The 21,290-nt window shown below is 39.4% G+C and overlaps 1 protein-coding gene across 3 annotated transcripts in view; it reads left to right on the top strand.

Annotated features, from left to right (window-relative positions):
- The window catches only part of LOC126282198 (uncharacterized), a 190,674-nt gene that overhangs the window by 101,565 nt on the left and 67,819 nt on the right, over positions 1–21,290 (top strand). For all 3 annotated transcript variants that reach the window (XM_049981732.1, XM_049981733.1, XM_049981731.1), the window contains 3 exons: positions 12,567–12,944; positions 13,586–13,678; positions 21,167–21,284. In XM_049981732.1, coding sequence (XP_049837689.1) covers positions 12,567–12,944; positions 13,586–13,678; positions 21,167–21,284 — 589 coding nt within the window. The remainder of the gene's footprint in view (positions 1–12,566; positions 12,945–13,585; positions 13,679–21,166; positions 21,285–21,290) is intronic.

The raw sequence follows: 21,290 nt of genomic DNA, 5'->3' as shown, positions 1-21,290 counted from the left end.
TGTGCACTTTCCTTCTTCGTGAGGGTAAATACTTGAATCACACTCCACTCAATGTTGTATCCCTCCTCCCTTAGTCTACGTGCCATCAACATAATTTAATTTGGAAGGTAGGAGACGAGGTACTGGCAGAAGTAAAGCTGTGAGGATGGGGCGTGAGTCGTGCTTGGGTAGCTCAGTTGGTACAGCACCTGCCTGCGAAAGGCAAAGGTCCCAAGTTCAAGTCTCGGTCCGGCACACAGTTTTAATCTGCCAGGAAGTTTCAATATAATTTAACATTTTGCTGATGTGTCCAGCCATCTTTTCTGTTAGTACTGTCACCAGTTTCTCCTCATTGTCAGTAAATTTAATTACATCAACAGCAAACGAATGTGGCTGCCCGCAAATGCATTTTCTGGAATCAGTGTCCACACGTACACTGTGAATAAATAATGTGCACTACTTTGAAGTGTAATGTGGTTGTATCTTGTCACATGACCAAGTTAGTTCCACTGCAAGTGAATCTTCAGTTCACTTTTTTGAGTAATCGGAAACAATGGAAACAATACCTTTGTGAACAAAACTAAAGAAATGTAAGTTGTCTAGATGTGGCATTTTGTCAATTAAGATGTTGTTGTTGTTGTTGTTGTTGTTGTTGTTGTGGTCTTCAGTCCTGAGACTGGTTTGGTGCAGCTCTCCATACTACTCAGTCCTGTGCAAGCTTCTTCATCTCCCAATACCTACTGCAACCTAAATCCTTCTGAATCTGCTTAGTGTAGTCATCTCTTGGTCTCCCTCTACGATTTTTACCTTCCACGCTGCCCTCCAATACTAAATTGGTGATCCCTTGATGCCTCAGAACATGTCCTACCAACCGATCCCTTCTTCTAGTCAAGTTGTGCCACAAACTTCTCTTCTCCCCAATCCTATTCAATACTTCCTCATTAGTTACGTGATCTACCAATCTAGTCTTCAGATTTCTTCTGTAGCACCACTTTTCGAAAGTTTCTATTCTCTTCTTGTCCAAACTATTTATCGTCCATGTTTCACTTCCATACATGGCTACACTCCATACAAATACTTTCCTGACACTTGAATCTATACTCGATGTTAACAAATTTCTCTTCTTCAGAAACGCTTTCCTTGCCATTGCCAGTCTACATTTTATATCCTCTCTACTTCGACCATCATCAGTTATTTTGCTCCCGAAATAGCAAAACTCATTGACTGCCTTAAGTGTCTAATTTCCTGATCTAATTCCCTCAGCATCACCTGATTCAACTCAACTACATTCCATTATCCTCGTTTTGCTTTTATTGATGTTCATCTTATATACTCCTTTCAAGACACTATCCATTCGGTTCAACTGCTCTTCCAAGTCCTTTGCTGTGTCTGACAGAATTACGATGTCATCGGCGATCCTCAACGTTTTTATTTCTTCTCCATGGACTTAAATACCTACTCTGAACTTTTCTTTTGTTTCCTTCACTGCTTGCTCAATATACAGATTGAATAACATCGGGGAGAGACTACAGCCCTCTCTCACTCCCTTCCCAACCATTGCTTCCCTTTCATGTCCCTCGACTCTTATAACTGTCATCTGGTTTCTGTACAAATTGTAAATAGCCTTTTGCTCGCTGTATTTTACCCCTGCCACCTTCAGAATTTGAAAGAGAGTATTCCAGTCAACATTTCAAAAGCTTTCTCTAAGTCTACAAATGCTAGAAACGTAGGTTTGCCCTTCCTTAATCTAGCTTCTAAGATAAGTCGTAGGGTCAGTATTGTCTCACGTGTTCCAACATTTCTATGGTATCCAAACTGATCTTCCCCGAGGTCGGCTTCTACTAGTTTGTCTGTAAAGAATTCGGGTTAGTGTTTTGCAGCTGTGACTGATTAAACTGATAGTTCGGTAATTTTCACCTCTGTCAACACCTTCTTTCTTTGGGATTGGAATTATTATATTCTTCCTGAAGTCTGAGGGTATTTCACCGGTCTCATACATCTTGCTCACCAGATGGTAGAGTTTTGTGAGGACTGGCTCTCCCAAGGCCGTCAGTAGTTCCAATGGAATGTTGTCTACTCTGGGGGCCTTGTTTCGATTCAGGTCTTTCAGTGCTCTGTCAAACTCTTCACGCAGTATCGTATCTCCCATTTCATCTTTATCTACATCCTCTTCCATTTCCATAACATTGTCCTCAAGTACATCGTCCTTGTATAGACCCTCTATATACTCCTTCCACCTTTCTGCTTTCCCTTCTTTGCTTAGAACTGGGTTTCCACCTGAGCTCTTAATATTCATACAAGTGGTCCTCTTTTCTCCAAAGGTCTCTTTAATTTTCCTGTAGGAAGTATCTATCTTACCCCTAGTGAGAAAAGCCTCTACGTCCTTACATTTGTCCTCTAGCCATCCCTGCTTAGCCATTTTGCACTTCCTGTCAATCTCATTTCTGAGACGTTTGTATTCCTTTTTGCCTGCTTCATTTACTGCATTTTTATATTTTCTCCTTTCATCAGTTAAATTCAATGTTTCTTCTGTTACCCAAGAATTTCTGCTAGCCCTCGTCTTTTTACCTACTTGATCCTCTGCTGCCTTCACTACTTCATCCCTCAGAGCTACCCATTCTTCTTCTACTGTATTTCTTTCCCCCATTCCTGTCAATTGCTCCCTAATGCTCTCCTTGAAACTCTGTACAACCTCTGGTTCTTTCAGTTTATCCAGGTCCCATCTCCTCAAATTCACATCTTTTTGCAGTTTCTTCAGTTTTAATCTACAGCTCATAACCAATAGATTGTGATCAGAGTCCACATCTGCCCCTGGAAATGTCTTACAATTTAAAACCTGGTTCCTAAATCTCTGTCTAACCATTATATAATCTATCTGAAACCTGTCAGTATCTCCAGGCTTCTTCCATGTATACAGCCTTCTTTTATGATTCTTGAACCAAGTGTTAGCTATGATTAAGTTGTGCTCTGTGCAAAATTCTACCAGGCGGCTTCCTCTTTCATTTCTTTGCCCCAGTCCATATTCACCAACTTCGTTTCTCTCCCTTTTCCTACTACTGAATTCCAGTCACCCATGACTATTAAATTTTCGTCACCCTTCACTATCTGAATAATTTCTTTTATTTGATCATACATTTCTTCGATTTCTTCATCATCTGCAGAGCTAGTTGGCATATAAACTTGTACTACTGTAGTAGGTGTGGGCTTCGTATCTATCTTGGCCACAATAATGCGTTCACTGTGTTGTTTGTAGTAGCTTACCCGCATTCTTATTTTCCTATTCATTATTAAACCTACTCCTGCATTACCCCTATTTGATTTTGTGTTTATAACCCTGTAGTCACCTGACCAGAAGTCTTGTTCCTCCTGCCACCGAACTTCACTAATTCCCACTATATCTAACTTTAACCTATCCATTTCCCTTTTTAAATTTTCTAACCTACCTGCCCGATTAAGGGATCTGACATTTCACACTCCAATCCGTAGAATGCCAGTTTTCTTTCTCCTGATAACGACATCCTCTTGGGTAGTCCCCGCCCGGAGATCCGAATGGGGAACTATTTTACCTTCGGAATATTTTACCCAAGAGGACGCCATCATTATTTAATCATACAGTAAAGCTGCATGCCCTCGGGAAAAATTACGACTGTAGTTTCCCCTTGCTTTCAGTTGTTCGCAGTACCAGCACAGCAAGGCTGTTTTGGTTATTGTTACAAGGCCAGATCAGTCAATCATCCAGACTGTTGCCCCTGCAACTACTGAAAAGGCTGCTGCCCCTCTTCAGGAACCACACGTTTGTCTGGCATCTCAACAGATACCCTTCCGTTGTGGTTGCACCTACGGTATGGCTATCTGTATTGCTGAGGCAAGCAAGCCTCCCCACCAATGCCAAGGTCCATGGTTCATGGGGGGGGGGGGGGGGGGGTCGATTAAGATAAAAAAAATTAATTAAGATAAAAAAAATATGTTGCACATCATCATGGCAGGCCAAGTAACTTTTATTAAATGCAGCATTTCTATTCATAGTGACACAGATACATGACACCATTTTTCAACAAAGTCATTAAGTATCTGTTAACAGCGATCCGAACATTCTATTATGTTTCAAATTCCTCAACAATAGAAATCTTCTCTTTGCTTACGGAGAGATTTGGGAACTGTTGTGTGAACATGGTCATTTCTGCAAATCAGTTCCTCAGTTGCATGGTTATTGTCATCCATGGTCTGTGTCAATCTTCTTCCTTGCTGATCAGGGTCACCTATGTCTGTGCGGCACTGCTCAAATTTTTGACTCAAATTTTTGACTCAACTTACTATGGCTCGCCATGACATTGCATTTGGTCCATATACCTCCAGAATTTCATGCGGAATCTGTGTTCAATTTAGACATTTTGCAACATGTTTTGTATTGTCCCACATATTTTAACTATGGACTATGTTTCTAGTTACCCACTGCGATGCACCTGTTACCCGTACGGCAGCAGGACTTCGTCTGTAGGAAACCCAGAACACCTACTCTCTTATGATAAGTGCTGTTGCCGTCTCCTGTCCATCCAACTAATCGAGCCACTCATAATGGGGATCTTTAGTTCAAGTATACACAGTACCACGGTGCATCTTGCCTTTTTTCGTATTAAAAATCATTCACTGAGATGAAAGAAGATACAATGGAACCTCGCATTGTGAACATAATTTGTTCCAGAATCGTACTCATAGTGCGAAACACACTTTAAACGAAACAGTTTATCTCATATAAATTAATGTAAAACATGAGAATGCATTCCATGCAGAAAAAGTACTGTAAGTTTGATCTTATTCATGCCACTTATTCAAAGAAAATTGCATGTCTAGGATTATGTACTTTATTAGTTACAATACATAACTAGTTCTTTTTTACTAAGAAGCTGTCTATAGTTATTTGTTTCTGCCGACACTGCAACACTTGGTGAAAATGTGATACAGCATTATTTTCAAATAAATTTGTAGCGCACATAGCGACTCCTTTATTGAGGTGATGATTTTCAAGTGTATGATGCAACCGATTCCCATGCTTTCAGCATTTTAATGTGCCAGGAGGTTTCCTCATCCTCCTAAGAACTCCTCTCCACAACTTCCTTCTGTGAAACACACTGCAACTCCATAAGCTCTTCGGTGGTCATTTCTTTGCTGTGACCTTCCACAATCTCATCAGTATCATCTTTATCCACTTCTAGTTCCATGCTCTTGGCCAAAGACACAATCTTGCTGACTACAGGCTCTACAGATACTGACTCCAATGCCTCAGTCACATTTGACAATGCCCTCCAACCAAAGCTTCTTCCAAGCAGAAGTGAGAGTTCTCTTGGTGACCCCTTCCCACCCCTTTCTGTTCATCTAGATGCAGGCAATGATGTTGAAGTGAGGTTTCCAAAACTCTGAGAGTGAGATTGGTAGCTTCAGTCAAACTCAAAGCAATGCTCAAAGAGTGCTTTAATGTAAAGCTTCTTATAGTTAGAAATAATCTGCTGGTCCATAGGCTGGATTAGTGGAGTGATGTTGGGAGGCAGAAATTGGATCTTGAGGAATTGAAACCATTCAAGGTGGTGGGCCTGGAGAATTCTCAGGAACATTGTCTATAACAAGCAAGACATGGAGTAGCAGATACATCTCAGGCAAATATGCTTTCACCGAAGGACCAAACACTGCATTGATCCAATCACAAAAAATATCATATGTCACCCATGCCTTGTCACTGGACCTCCAAATCACATTTAAACTGCTCTTCTGGACTTTACACATCTTGGAGGCTTGTGGAGTTTCCGATGGTAAACAAGCAGTGGTTTCATTTTCAAATCACTGCTTGCATTGACACAGAATAGCAGTGCGAGACGGTCTTTAATTGGCTTGTGACTGGACAGTGCATTCTCTTCTGCTGTTTTAAAGGTATGCTTTGGCATCTTTTTCCAGAACAGATCCGTCTCGCCACTATTACAAACCTGTTGTGACAGGTAACCCGTGGCAGATAACCCTCAGAATCTACGAACATCTTAAAGTTGCTGATGAAGTTTTCTGCTGTCTTTGTGTCAAAGCTGGCTGCTTCATCATGCCTCACAATGCTGTGGATGTCAGTTCGTTCCTTAAACTTCTCAAACCACCTACGACTTCCCTTAAACACATATTCAGCCACTGATGGTCCTGGTGTTGTCGTAACAAGGTAAATGAAAATCATTCTCACCTTCCCACAAATGATGTTCTCGTTACGTGTCATCTTGCAATTGCTTTTCCTTTATCCACAGAATGAGCAAACTGTCGACAGCGTCCAGAATACAAAACCTTTGTTTAGATGCTCTTGTCACTTCCTTTGAAGCACTTGGCTCTTTAATCTTGTTATTTTTCTTGATGATAGTGCAAGTAGTTGATGTAGACTGAATGTACTTGTGTGCTAAATCAGCAATGCTCACACCACTTTCGCATTTTTCAGTGATTTTACATTTCATATCTAAGGTCAGTTTCTTTCTCTTATGGTCGCCTACTTTCAGCTTTATCTTTGGGGACTTTCTGTGAAGGTTATTAAAATTTGCACACAAAAAACACTGTGTGAACACAAGTTTAGAAAAAGTGTGTGATCATAAGCTGTAGTAAAGTGGTAGCAGAAAGGGCCTAAACCCAGACTGCAGTACATAATAAATAAATGCTGCTGCTGACAATGAAATGTGTTCATAATGTTGAACATCTCCCCTGCCGTGCCTGAACGGCTAGTGATGTCCAATTCATTGTCGGTACTCGTTATGCAAAACATCATTCATTAAGCGAGTCATTTCATTACAGTTTATTTTGCTTGTTACGCAAATTGCTCACTGTGGGAGGTGCTCGGTGAGAAAGGTTCCACTGTATAAGCTTCTAGCTGCTCATACACAGTAATGCCCCTTCCAACGAACACAAGTAAATACATAATTATTGGGCAGAAAAAGAATCATATATTTTGTTCATTTTTTGTATTTGCCTGATTGGATATCAGATGTTTCCTCAATGTTCCCAAAAATCAATCTAACAATGAAGGCATTCATTCCTGGATATTCAAAGGGAGGGTATATACAAAGGAAGTGCATGTACTATTACCTAAAACTTAGAGTTTTTTAATTTAAAGATATACTGTTTTAAGTGAAAGTTGGAAATTCTGTTTTGCAAACAAAATAAATTCAATGAAGAGGGAGGAGGAGGAATAAGTATCATGTGTTGTAACATTTTACAAGCTACTCCTGGGACATACTAAATGGTGAACACCTCAGGGCACTCGCTCTGTCTTGGCATGCAAGTTTAATGAATCTTCACACTCATCAATTCCCTATAATTGTAAACTGAAGACATTATTCAGCGACCATTATTTACCAAGGAAGTGGAACAGGGATATTGATTTCTGTATGTCAATAAGATGAATGGCTGTTGTGAAGTAATCCTTAGCAAGCAATCTTTCTAATGTCAGCTTCTTATTGTATGGTAAAGGTGCTAAGTGAAGTGTGTGTTAGAATTGCTTCTTGTCAGCAATGTGGGTACTCATTCATTCAAGTGATGTTTAGCAGCAGGTATTGATCAATAAAACTGCTATGTGATCAGAGGGATGTATTGATGAACCAGCAACACAAACATCTGCCCGTAATCAGTGAAAATCCAAGATGGAATATGACAATATTATGAAAAGGATAGTTGCCACTCACCATGTAGCATAGATACTGAGTCACAGATAGGCACAACAAAAAGACTGTCACAGAGTAAGCTGTCGACCAACAAGGCCTTCATCAGAAGTAGACAGAGTGCCCCCTTTCACGACCACAGTCTCTGGCTGCTGAGGCCAGACTGTGAGCAGCAGTGCATGATGGAGAAGCAGCTGGGTGGTGGGAATAAGGGGGTGGGGGGCTGGGGTGGGAAAGGGGAGGGATAACAGGGAGACGATAAAGTGCTGCTTGTGTGAGTATACAAGGGTGAGGTGCAGAGAGGGTAGGGAGCAAGGTGCAATAGGAAGATTACACGGGGGCAGGTCGGAGGTGTGGTGGGGTGGCCACAGAAAAGGAGAGAAGTAAAACGAATGTGTGTGCATTGGTGGAACAGAGGCCTGTGTAGTGCTGGAATGGGATCACAGAAGGGGCTAGACGGGTAAGGACAATGGCTAACAAAGGTTGAGGCTAAGAGCATTACAGGAACGTATATTGCAGGGAAGAGTTCCAACGTGTGCAGTTCAGAAAAGCTGGCATTTGTAGGAAGATTCAGAAGGCACAGACATCAGTCATTGAAATGCAGAATGTCGTGTTGGATGGCATGCTTAGCAACTGGGTGGTCTAGCTGTTTCTTGGCCGCAGTTGTTTGGTGGCCACTCATGCAGAGAGACAGCTTGTTGGTTGTTGTACTCACGTTGAATGCATCGCAGTGGCTGCCGCTTAGCTTGTAGATCACATGATTGGTTTAAAAAGTAGTCCTGCCGTTGATGGGATAGATGATGCTTATGACTGGACGAGTAGTCGGCAGTTGGGATATGAGCAGTGAGGCGAGGGGTTGGGAGCAGGAGATGTGTAGGGATGAACAAGGATATTGTGTAGGTTTGAAGGGCAGCGAAATAAAGCTGTGGAAGGGGTGGGAAGGATTGTGAGTAGGACAGTACTCATTTCAGGGCATGATGAGAGATAGTCGAAAACGTGGCAGAGAATGTGCTTCCTTTGCTCCAGTTCTGGGCGGTACTGAGTCACAAGGGAAATGCTTCTCTGTGGGCAGACATTGGCAATTTTGCAGGTGGTGTATGTCTGGAGAGATAAGGTCTGCTTTTGTACAAGGTTGGGGAGACAATTGCAGTTGGTGAAGACCTCAGTGAGATCCTTGGTATATTTTGAGGTAGACTGCTCTTTACTACAGATGTGATAACTACAGGTGACTAGGCTGTATGGGAGGGACTTCTTGATATGGAATGGGTGGCAGCTATTGAAATGGATGTATTACTGGTGGTTGGTACGTTTGATATGGACAGAGGTACTAATGTAGCGATCTTTGAAGTGGAGGATGGTGGCTTGTTGGATTGAGTAGGAACAGATGAAGTGAATGGGGAGAAGGTGTTGAGGTTCTAGAGTAATGTGGATAGGGTGTCCCCACTCTGTCCAGATCACAAATATGACATAAATTAATCTGAACCACGTCAGGGATTTGGCATTCTGGGCAGTTAGGAAGGATTCCTCTAGATGGCCCATGAATAGGTTGGCAAAGGTGGTGCCATACAGGTGCCCATTGCTATACTCCAGATTTGTTGGTAAGTGATGTCTTCAAAGAAGAAGTAATTGTGGGTGAATGTATAGTTGGTCATAGCGACTAAGAAGGAAGTAGTAGGTTATGAATCCGTCAGATGTTGGGAAAGGTGGTGATGCACCCCTACTGCCTCCAAATCACGCTGTTAACTTTCCAGAATTGCTAAACCTCAAACCTTATCTCACCATCATTCTCCAAATCCCTGAACATGCAAACTAACTTTAAACTCATAGAAAGAACTGCAATCCACCACCTAAAAACTGATCTCAATGTCATAATCCTACTTGCTGACAAAGGCTCCATCACTGTTGTTTTGAACGGCAGGGATTACCTGGCAGAAGGATTTCGCCAGCTGTCAGATTCATCTACCTGCAAACCCTGCCACAGTAACCCCATTATAGAAATCCAGCAAGATCGACAGACTCTCCTCAAATCTTTAGGTCCATCCCAGGACCACTCCCTGGAGTCCATCTCTCTCCTTACCCCTACCAGTCCACACTCTCATACCTTCTACAGGCTTCCTAAAGTCCATAGGTCCAAACAGCCAGGATGCCCCATTGTGACCAGTTATTGCACCCCCACTGAGATAATCACTGCTCTTGTAGACCAACACCTTAAGCCAGTTACCCGCAACCCACCTTCCTACATAAAAGGTACCAACCATTTCCTCCACCAAATCTCCACAGTTCCTGTTCCTATTCCTGTATGACATGGTGCCCTGCTCGTCACTATTGATGCCATCTCCCTGTACAGTAACATCCTTAATGCTCATGTTCGTACTGATGTTGAACAGTACCTTTCCCAGAGCCAATGTATTCCAAACCTACACCATCCTTCCTAGTCACCCACAATTATTTCTTCTTTGAAGGCATCACCTACAAAGAAATGCCTATGGGCACCTGTATGGCCCTATCCTGTGCCAACCCATTTATGAGCATCTAGAGGAATCCTTCCTGAATACCCAGAATCGCAAACCCCTCACTTGGTTCAGATTCATTGATTACATCTTCATGATCTGGATCGAGGGTGGTGATACCCTATCCACATTCCTCCAGAACCTCAACACCTTTTGACACATTCACATGCAAATACCAGTATCAGTTGATGAGTTTACTATTTAGTTCAACATTCTAGTTTTGGATCCACAGATCTGCAAGCTAGTATCTATATTTTTGTCAAATTCTTCATATTTATGTGTTCTTTGATTGTTTATGTTACATAATTTATTTGGTTCTTCCATTTCTGCTATTTGCATTAATAGTATTTCATTGTGTAATTCCAATATTTGATCTGACATTAGGGCAATTAACATAAAGCACCATCATGACAACTCAAAAGAGCTATATGCAGGCTTACTATTTTACTCCCAGTAAGTTTTTTTAAACACTAATACCTAATATGTATTTGATCTAAGGCGGTGTGTTAAAATTTCATTTCACATAGGATCAGTTAAAAGTTTCTTTTATTCTGAAAAGAACACTTTCCAGACTTAGTTCGTAAAAAAAGCTTGGCTTTGAAAGCAATAGGCAGTTAAATAAGAATATTGATTTTTGAACACGAAAGTCCTTGAGGTGATGTTATATTGCAAGTGCATGCCATTTCTTTCCTCATACTTGGCAAATGGTTCAATTTATAAGGCATAGAATGGACATGTATATTGACACAGGAATCGTATCGAGAACAGCTGTCAATACGATTAACTTAGAAGTAGATATCCTCAGTGTAGCCCAGCAGCTTAAATCACTTAATAAAGGCAAGTCTTCCAGTTGAGATTGTATACCTATTGCACTTTGCAATCATATGCAACCATTCGTTTAATGAAAGGTCCGTAGCTAAGGATTGGAAAGTTGCACAGGTACACCAATAATTAGGAAAGGAAATAGGAGTAATCCACAGGATTACAGACTCATATTACTGATGATGTCGATTTGTAGTAGGGTTTTGGAACATATTATGTAATCGAAAATTACAAATTATTTGGGTGAAAACAATCTATTGACAAATTATCAGCATGGATTTGGTAAATATCATTCTGAAACACTATTAGCTCTTTATTCAAAGTAATGAGTGCTATCAACAGAGAATCTCAAACTAATACCATATTTCTAGATTTCCAGAAGGCTTTTGACACCATTCCTCAAAAGCAGCTTCTAAGCAAATTGTGGGCCAACTGAGTATCAGTTCAATTATGCAGCTGTATTTTCAATTTCATGTCAGAAAAGTCACATTTCATAGTAACTGTTGGGAAGTCATTTAGTAAAACAGAAGTGGTATCTGGTGTTCCCCAAGGAAGTGTTGTATGCCCTCTGCTGTCTTTAATGTATATACACAGTTTAGGAGACAATCTGAGCAGGCCTCTTAGATTGTTTGTGTATGATTCTGTCATTTACCATCACATTTACTCATCAGAAGATCAAAACAAATTACAAAATTATTTATATGGGGTATGTATATGATCCAAAAGGTCCCATTGACACTAAATAATGAAGTCATTCACATGAGTACTACAAGGAATTCACTTTATTTTTTTGTTATATGACATATCACACAAATCTAAAGGCTGTAAATTCAACTAGATACTTAAGGATTAAAATTTTGAATTATTTAAACTGTAACAGTCACATACATAGTATTGTGATGAAAGTGAACCAAAGACTGTGTTTTATTGGCAGATAACTTTAAAGGTGCAAGAGATCTACACTATGCTATATTTCCTCTTGTGGAGTATTGTTGTGTGGTATGTGATCCGCATAAGGTAGTATTGACAGAGACCATTAGAAGAGTACAAAGAAGGGGAGCTCATATTCTATTATTGCAAAATAGGGAGACAGTGTCACCGATATAATACACAAGTTGGGGTGGCTATCATTAAAACAAAGGCATTTTTTGCTGTAGCAGGATCTTTCCCTGAAATTTCAGTCACCAGCTTTCTCCACCGAATGCAAAAAAAATTTTTTTCTCCGACCTACACAGGGAGAGGTGAGCTTCATTATAAAATAAAACACAGCTCGCACAGAAAGATTTAAGTGTTAGTTTTTGCCGTGTGCTGTTCGAGTGGCATGTTAGAAAAATAGCTTGAACATCGTTTTATGAACCATTTGCAACACTCTTAACTGTGAACTTCAGGGTAGTCATATAGATGAAGAGTAATGTGAAAAAGAGTTCAAATAGCATTTTGCAGTGTGTAAAAAACGACGTCATAAGCACTGTAGGATCAATGAGAAATCAAACCTCAACATATCGGATCTTTTCCGCCCCTGTAAAACTTTCATCCATAATGGTTATTTTCCGCTCATTAACTTCCATAAACTTTATTGTTAAAGGTGTTGTGGATGCTGATGCTAACAGTGGTTGCCCACTTCAAGCTGCAACTAAGCTGGTTCCTGTACCAGAATCTCTGATGAGCCCAGACTATCGACCAGTGACTGCAGCAATACTTGGTCGGCCACATAGAGTTCGACCCCCTGGAGGGAAAGGATCTCCAGAACGTTGCCACAGTGCGCACTCTAGCCCAAGAGCAAGACCACGAAGGGGCGGTGCTGGAAGTGGACGGCATGGTTCACCACGTCGCACTCGCGTTAGCAATAGTAGCGATGATGATAGTGAAATGTCTGCATCCAAACTAGAAACAATAAGACACAGAGCACAAGAGCGCTGGCAAAGAAAAGACGCTGTGCCTCCAGCAGATCTCTCAGCTCCTGGTAATTAATGATCATATAATTTCTCTCTCTCTCTCTCTCTCTCTCTCTCTCTCTCTCTCTCTCTCTCTTTTGTTCTTGTCATCCGCATCCAAACTCTCTCAACTGCTCCCACACTCATTCCCATCCACCAACCATCAGCCAGTCACTCTCACTTCCTGCCCACCACTCTTCCCCAACCTCCCAGCCTTTTTTCCCTTCCCTTCCACCTGTTCCCTGCCTCCCCTGCTTCATGTGCCACGTGCATGCTGCCTCTCCCTCCCTCCCCCCTCCTCCTCCTCATTCGCCCCTCCTCTCCTCCTCTGCTCTGTCCCATTCTCCTTTCTCCCCCATCTTCACACTCTCGCGTCTACCTTCCCATTCTTTCTCTCCCTCTCTCCCTCACTGTCTCTTCCCTTTTCCCCCACTCCCTTCCTTCCTCTCTCCCTTTCTCTCTCTGTTCCTCACTCCCTTGTCTCCACTCTCCCCCTACTTACCCTTTCCCATAACTCACCCTCCACCTAAATCCTCCCTCTGTCCCAACTCATCCCTGCTCCCCCCCTTCCCCTCTGTCATTCCTCCTTCCTTGTCTCCCCCCTCTTTGTGTTATTTTTAATAATATGCTGTATTGGTGACACTCTTTTTGATTTGCATATCCATTTTAGGTCCAGCAACTGAATGTAGTCAGTGGAAGAACACCAATGGGGTACAGTCGAACACAGAAGTCAGTCAAGGAATGACAGTTGACATCCAACAGGGTAAGCAAGACATCTAACTACTCCATAATTTATAGTAATACACAAACATGTTTCTTTATTATTCTGTGGTTGTTAGTTTCAGTTCTGTATACAGTTTGTGTGAACTCAGTGAAAAAGGAAAATGCAAAAATGTAATTTCGCTCATGTATTAACTTTTAGCACTAAGAAGAAACCAAGCTTATGGAATCAAGATCATAGCATTTCGTAAGTGAATACCCCATAAATGTGTCCTCATGAAAGAAATTCTTTCCTGTGTGGGAAGAAACTGAGTCTCTCTTGTGTACTTCATTAGAATCATATAACTGGCAAGACATGCACAAGATTTGCATAATCAAAAGTCAACAGAAGGGTGTTTCTGTTTGTAATATTTAAAACATTTTGACACAGGTACACATTTATTTATTTTGTGAGACAAACTGGCTTTGCTGAAAAGTTCTGCAGTGATTGCAGTTGTTTGGCTTTCTTGTTTTGATGTGTTACATACGTTTTTAATCTCATTCTTCTCTGTTTCACCACTGACAGTTATCATTAGAAACAGCACTTTTGTTTTTGTTTCCAGCATCAAATTATTTGCTGACATTAGCCACAATTTTTTCGATCTTTTTATTACTTATGTTATTGGAACTGTGAGTGGGAAATAGCTCTGAAATCTGTGATGTGGTAGATAAATTAAATGAATAAATATTGTCCCACAGGATCAAATATTTAGCTGTTAAATCTAAATCCATTTTAATTATTATATACAATATCACATCAAACTTCTTATTATGGATAACATTCCACTTTCTTCCTTGGCACAGTTATTCAGCAAAACATTGAGCATTATTTGCTACGGTAATTGATAAGAATTCTGACATATCACAAACTGAAAAATACCTTTGCTTTTGTCTCCATACCTACGATCAGTGAAGACAGTTTTGCTTTACATTGAACACAACAGTCTCATACTTAAAGTTTACCTTTTGTTCTACAACAGAAGTTTTCAAACTCATGAAGGATTATCAAGGAGCATGTATGAGGTATTCATATATCTGAGAATTATTTTTCTCCCTGAATTCATAACATGTATTTAAAAATCACTATAATACTCAGAGCAGAATGAACATTAATTTGAACCAACATTATGGCATACTTTCTTAAAGTACTGTGATATAAGAAATGATGCTCTGAACTAAGAATAGCAATTTCATTAACTCATCTCTGTGTATTGATTCCATTTATAGTGTAAGATTCCTTAACATTTTAAGAGTTTGTTTCACAGTTCTGTTAAAATGGTTTGTTTACACCCTTTAAAGTTCATCCACCTATGTAGATTATTTCATCCTCAACTTCTGTAATTCTGAAAGCCACATTTGCCTTCATAATGATGCTTGAATTCTTCTAAACTATCACTACCTTCACCCAGAAACGTTGGGACTATATGTTATCAAAATTCTAGCTCTTCTACATGCAGAGCTCAAAGATTATTTTGCTCCTAAAATCAAATCACATCAGCAATAGGATAAGAGGTTCTTCTGAAATCTTCCAAGTTAGTGGCCTCATCAGTATCTGTCCAAAATTGTGCCTGAAACTGAACTCTGATTTTGGTTTTGAGGACTATTAGTAATGCACATTCTTTGCCAATCCATACAGCTCTAGCAGCAGCTCATAAATCATGAAATTTTATTCACAGCATTTGTGACTAATGATGAGCTTCAATTTGTTGTTGTTGTTGTTGTGGTCTTCAGTCCTGAGACTGGTTTGATGCAGCTCTCCGTGCTACTCCATCCTGTGCAAGCTTCTTCATCTCCCAGTACATACTGCAAGCTACATCCTTCTGAATCTGTTTAGTGTATTCGTCTCTTGGTATCCCTCTACTATTTTTACCCTCCACACTGCCTTCCAGCACTAAATTGGTGATCCCTTGATGCCTCACAACATGTCCTACCAACCAATCCCTTCTTCTAGTCACGTTGTGCCACAAACTCCTCTTCTCCCCAATTCTATTCAATACCTCCTCATTAGTTATGTGATCTACCCATCTAATCTTCAGCATTCTTCTGTAGCACCACATTTCGAAAGCTTCTATTCTCTTCTTGTCCAAACTACTTATCATCCATGTTTTACTTCAATACATGGCTGCACTCCATACAAATACTTTCAGAAACGACTTCCTGACACTTAAATTTATACTCCATGTTAACAAATTTCTCTTCTTCAGAAACGCTTTCCTTGCCATCGCCAGTCTGCATTTCATATCCTCTCTACTTCGACCATCATCAGTTATTTTGCTCCCCAAATAGCAAAACTCCTTTACTACTTTAAGTGTCTCATTTCCTAATATAATTCCCTCAGCATCACCCGACTTAATTCGACTACATTCCATTATCCTCATTTTGCTTTTGTTGATGTTCAACTTATACCCTCCTTTCAAGACACTGTCCATTCCGTTCAACTGCTCTTCCAAGTCCTTTGCTGTCTCTGACAGAATTACAATGTCATCGGCGAACCTCAAAGTTTTTATTTCTTCTCCAAGGACTTCAGTACCTACTCTGAACTTTTCTTTTGTTTCCTTTATTGCTTGCTCAATATACAGATTGAATAGCATTGGGGAGAGGCTACAACCCTGTCTCACTTCCTGCCCAACCACTGCTTCCCTTTCATGTCTCTCAACAGAAATTGGGTCCTGCTATGATTCAGCTAACGAAAAAACATGCTTGCTGCTTATACATAATTTTGTTTACATTTTAAATGTATAAATTGCCACACTAACAAGCAACTAGAAATATCTGCTATCGTTTCAATATATACCTTATCTTTCCACTTGTCAGTTCTTCATCAGTACTGTCTAGTAACTCACTCATTGTTGCAAAAAGCAAACCAAAAATATTGTCTGAAATCAAATATGTGCTTAAACACCACACATATTACTGCACACTACATTTTAACAGTGTGGGTTTGTTTAAAGGAGAGACAAGAGTAAACCTTTTTGGGGGCATAGCTTTTCTTTCAGGTCATGATAAGGCTTTCCAAGGTATTTTCTTTGCAGATAATGTTAAAGTGAGTGTAGACAATTAGTTACACCAAGTGGCAATAATAGTAATAATAATAATGGAAGTTAAAGTGTTGATTAAACAGAATTATGTCAGTAATGTTAACCTTATTAACATAGTGAGAAGTATGTTATACATAAATGTTCGTGTCACATGGGAACAAGAAGTATAATCAACATTGCTGGACAGCACATGTGTTAATTTTATATGAAGAATTCCTGCCATTCTTAATGCAACCAGTGAGAATATTTTTATTTTGTAGATTAGTACAGCGAAGATTCTAGGTAGGTGAGATCTTGCGCTGCAGTTATGATGAGATGTTAAATATGTGATATACCATGCAATATCTTCAAAATGAAGAATCTGAAATACTTGTAGTGAAATAGATGTCAAGTCAAGTGCTACTTGTTTAGTAATCAAACAGAACAATTTTCAAAACATTTAAAGGAATCCCCTCAAAGAATCCAGTGAACATCATTGATTACTGTGGAAATGAAGATACCTTGAAAATGTTCAACAATTCTCTAGTAGCAGAAAAATGAAATATGGTACACAAAGCAAATGAAGCAGACAAAAAATGGAATCTTTATTAAATAGGTTCCTGTATCATTTCAGTGTTGTTTTTACTCTCACATTAAAACATATTAAATAAAAAGAACCCAAAAAGAAGCTGTGGATAACAACTGGCATAAGGATTTCCTGCAGAAGGAAGAGAGACCTGCTGAAGTACTTAAAAATGACAACCTCACCCCCCTACCAAGAGAGAGATGTGTCAAGCAATATGCCAAAATCCTTTAAAAAGTTGTAGCACAAGCCAAATGAATGGCAGATGACAACTGTGTGGCAACATCCTCAAACAAAGCCAAGGGAGTGTTCAGTATCATAAGAAATTAAACAAATCAACTGCCTTGTGAACATGAAAATACAACACTGACCCAAAAAAATTCCAGAGTTGCTAATCCACAAGCAGTTGCAATTATTTTCAACTATTACTACAGAACTATTGTAAACCAGTTACTACAAAGTATGAACAGGCCCACACTCACACCCAATAGACAAAATATAATTAAAAGTTCATAGACACTACATTCTTCTGGGAAACTACTACTGACAAAATTATATTAAGCACAAAGAGCCTTAAAACAATGTGGAATTGATGATATTCCAGATTTCCTCTTTAAGAACTTCACAAATAAAATAGATGTCCCCCTCTGTAATGTGTGCAACTCATCGCTGATGACACGTTCATTTCCTGACAGTGTGAAAGTTATCCCAGTCATTAAGAAAGATGAGAAAAATAATGTGGGGAAAATACAGATGTATATCATTGATACCTGTGTTTGGTAAACTTCGGGAGAAAGGTTAATAAACTTTCTGTAAAATAATGAAATCCTCACAGATGCTCAGTGTGGCTTCAGGAAAAATAAGTCCACAACAACAGGTATGAATACATACACTCTGCCCTAGATGCTCTATACAAGACAAAAAAAAAAAACAAAAAACAATTGGAATCTTCGTAGATTTGTCAAAGGGATTTGATATCATAGGTCACAATATTCTATTTTTCAAACAACCGTTGTGTGGCATCATAGGCATTCCTTTGAACTGGTTCAGTGCATATGTCTCGAACGAGAAACGAAAAGTACCAGTAACAAACAGTGATTATGGATATATTGAAACTACTCTATGATTATGTCTGACTATATCGCAAAAGGTGTTCCCCAAGGTTCAGTACTTGGACCAGTTCTGTTCCTTCTTTACATTAAGGACTTTCCATTGAATGTAAGTACCACTACCAGTACAGTCTTTGCAGATGACACCAGTATCTCCCTTACCAGTAGAAATGACCACGAGCTGCAAGAGGCTGTAACTAAAAATGCAGATGAGCTGGGCGATTGGTTTGACAGAAGTAATCTGATAGTCAATTACAAAGAAAACCACCTTTCTAAACTTCCAACTAAAAAACTCAAAATTTATACTTCACATGGAATGCATGGCTCTGTTATATCCCCCACATCAGAAAAAAAGTTTTTTTCACCTTTAGGTTTAGGACAGTTTAAAGTGGGAAACGCATCAGCAAAACAAATAATAAGCTGAACTAAGTGTGCTATTCCCACGTGTCCTCGTACACTGCACAAGTACAGAGACTGTCTGCACTGCTTGCTATGCACAATTTCATAGTGTAAAATGGTATGGTATCGTGTTCTGGGGACACTCTGCACACAGCAAAGACATTCTCCTCACCCAGAAAAGAGCTGAGTGAATAACGAACAGGGCAAAGCCAGCTGACGGCTGCATGCCTCTCCTACAAAGTTCACTCATTCTTCCCCTTGGCAGTCTCTACATATTAGAAACATGTAAGTTAGTAAGAAGTAATATTACTAAACTCAACAAAAATGTGAATGTTCATGATCGCAGTACCAGGCAAAATAAAAAAACTCCATGTACAAAATATGTGGACCTCTACCTTCAAAAACTCACCATTTAACCAAGGCATCCAATTATACAACAGTTTGCCACCAGAAATAAGGAACAGGAAGTTTCTGCCTTTGTTTAATAAGACTCTGGAAACCCCCCTGCTAGATCATTGCTTTTACACAGCATCTGAATTTTTGACCCATATGTGTGAAGAGAAATAGGAGTCAGTTGCAAGAATGAATTTTTGTACAAGAAGTAAACATTAATGTAAAATATATGCAAAAGATTTGTGTTTATACTATCTAAAAATATGCAACATGTGTGCTGTACTTTAATTATGCCAACAAGGCATGTGTTTTCTATGTATGTGTGAAAGAAATGGAAATAAAATAATTAGTAACTTTGTAAAATCGTGTTTGAGATGTGTTGTCCCCTTCAAAGTAATACCACCTCAGATAGAATACACTTGTTCCAACACTTCTTCCAATTCTCCTTATTGACTGTACGACCTTGAGGCAAAAATTCATAATGCACTAGATCGCAGTAATTGAAAACTTTGGCATGTGATCGAACTTGACGTGCTTTTTTCAGTCATGGCTCTCTGGGATGCTTCCATTGGTTGGTTTCGATGTCGTAACAGTAAACCCATGTTTCACCACCGGTTATGACCCTTTTGAGCAAATCAGGATCGCCATTGACATCATTCAAGAGCTCCTGAGTGATGCTCATGTGACAGTTCTGGTGATCAAAATTGAGAAGTGTTGGAACACACTTCACTGACACACGTCTCGTGTCCAAAACATCTGATAAAATTGCATGACATGAGCTGACCAATATGCTAACATCATCAGCAACTTCTCTTATAGAAATTCGACAATTTTCCAAAACAATTTTCTTCACAGCTTCAATGTTTATTATCTGTTGTTTATATGCTGGAGTGTCCAGAGCAAGGTTCGTCATTGGCATCTTCTCAGCCATGTTGGAAGAGCTTGTATCAATTGTAAACATTGTTTTTTACTTACAGCAGACTCACAATATGCCACTGTCAAAGTTTCATGTGTTTTAGAGTACTTGATTTGATTTTTCACACAAAATTTGATGCAAGTTCTTTGCTCCATTTTTTATAATAATCGAAAATTGCCAAGCACACTAAAACACATCTAACCTTTCTATCTGTCAAAAACAAACGAAGTATGCTGTGCACTTGAAACTGTGAACATATGTTCAGGATATGTGTACCAACAGAACAAAAAAAAATTGATAATCGAATGTACGTTGGCTGTGCAATTTAAAAAGTCAGATTACTTTTTGAACAGCCCTCATACATTCCAATCACTTCACCTCATGTTATCAAACCATCACAGATGCTATGAATTGTCCAATACCAATTGTATGTCTGTGCATCTCCATGTGCATGTCCTGTAAAAAATGATTCAAAGGACAAATAAATAAATAAATATAAGAATGGTATGTTACATCAAAAACATTGACAACTCCTCTCAGTTAAATCTAGACAAATAAGCTTCAGAATATTGAGCAGAATAATTAAGAAATCTAAAATAGCTTGTTTTAGATCGAAATCAACAAAATGGGTGCTAAAATCAATACCGTTTGTAATATAACAATGAAAGATCGATGAAATATGTACTAATACAGAGACATTCTTATATACTTACTGAGGAAATATATGAACAGACAAGAATTTACTGCAACACTCATCAGTGAGTATTACTGAATGTTAGGCTGCAGTGATTTGTAGCTGAAGCCATGGAATGGAGGAAAGAAATATTGCCTCCGTGAAAAGCAAAGGATCAACAGACATGCAGAACTATTCTAGTAATCTTCTAAAATCCTGCTGTTATATCAGGATTTATACAAAGCAAATCATAATTCATGACACAACAGCCTCTTCAAATAACTAGAAGTAAATACCAGGAGAGAAGCTGATTGTACCAGTGTGCACTATTTGTTTTATCCATGAATATTTATCTTGTGTGTTGTAATACAGAAAATAATTGTAGTTTTTGTATCCTAACAGAGAAAGCTGCAACATGCATACAAAGAATGTGGCGCGGTTACCAGACTCGCAATCTTAACAAGAGTGTTCAGGCCATATACCGCACTCTTCATGATTCCAGAACACACCAGTACATTCAGTAAGT

The sequence above is a fragment of the Schistocerca gregaria genome, chromosome 7 (genome assembly GCF_023897955.1).
Source record: "Schistocerca gregaria isolate iqSchGreg1 chromosome 7, iqSchGreg1.2, whole genome shotgun sequence".
In the NCBI taxonomy this organism is placed as follows: domain Eukaryota; kingdom Metazoa; phylum Arthropoda; class Insecta; order Orthoptera; family Acrididae; genus Schistocerca; species Schistocerca gregaria.
Note: the sequence above shows the minus strand (reverse complement) of the source record. Positions and strands in the feature narration are given on the sequence as shown.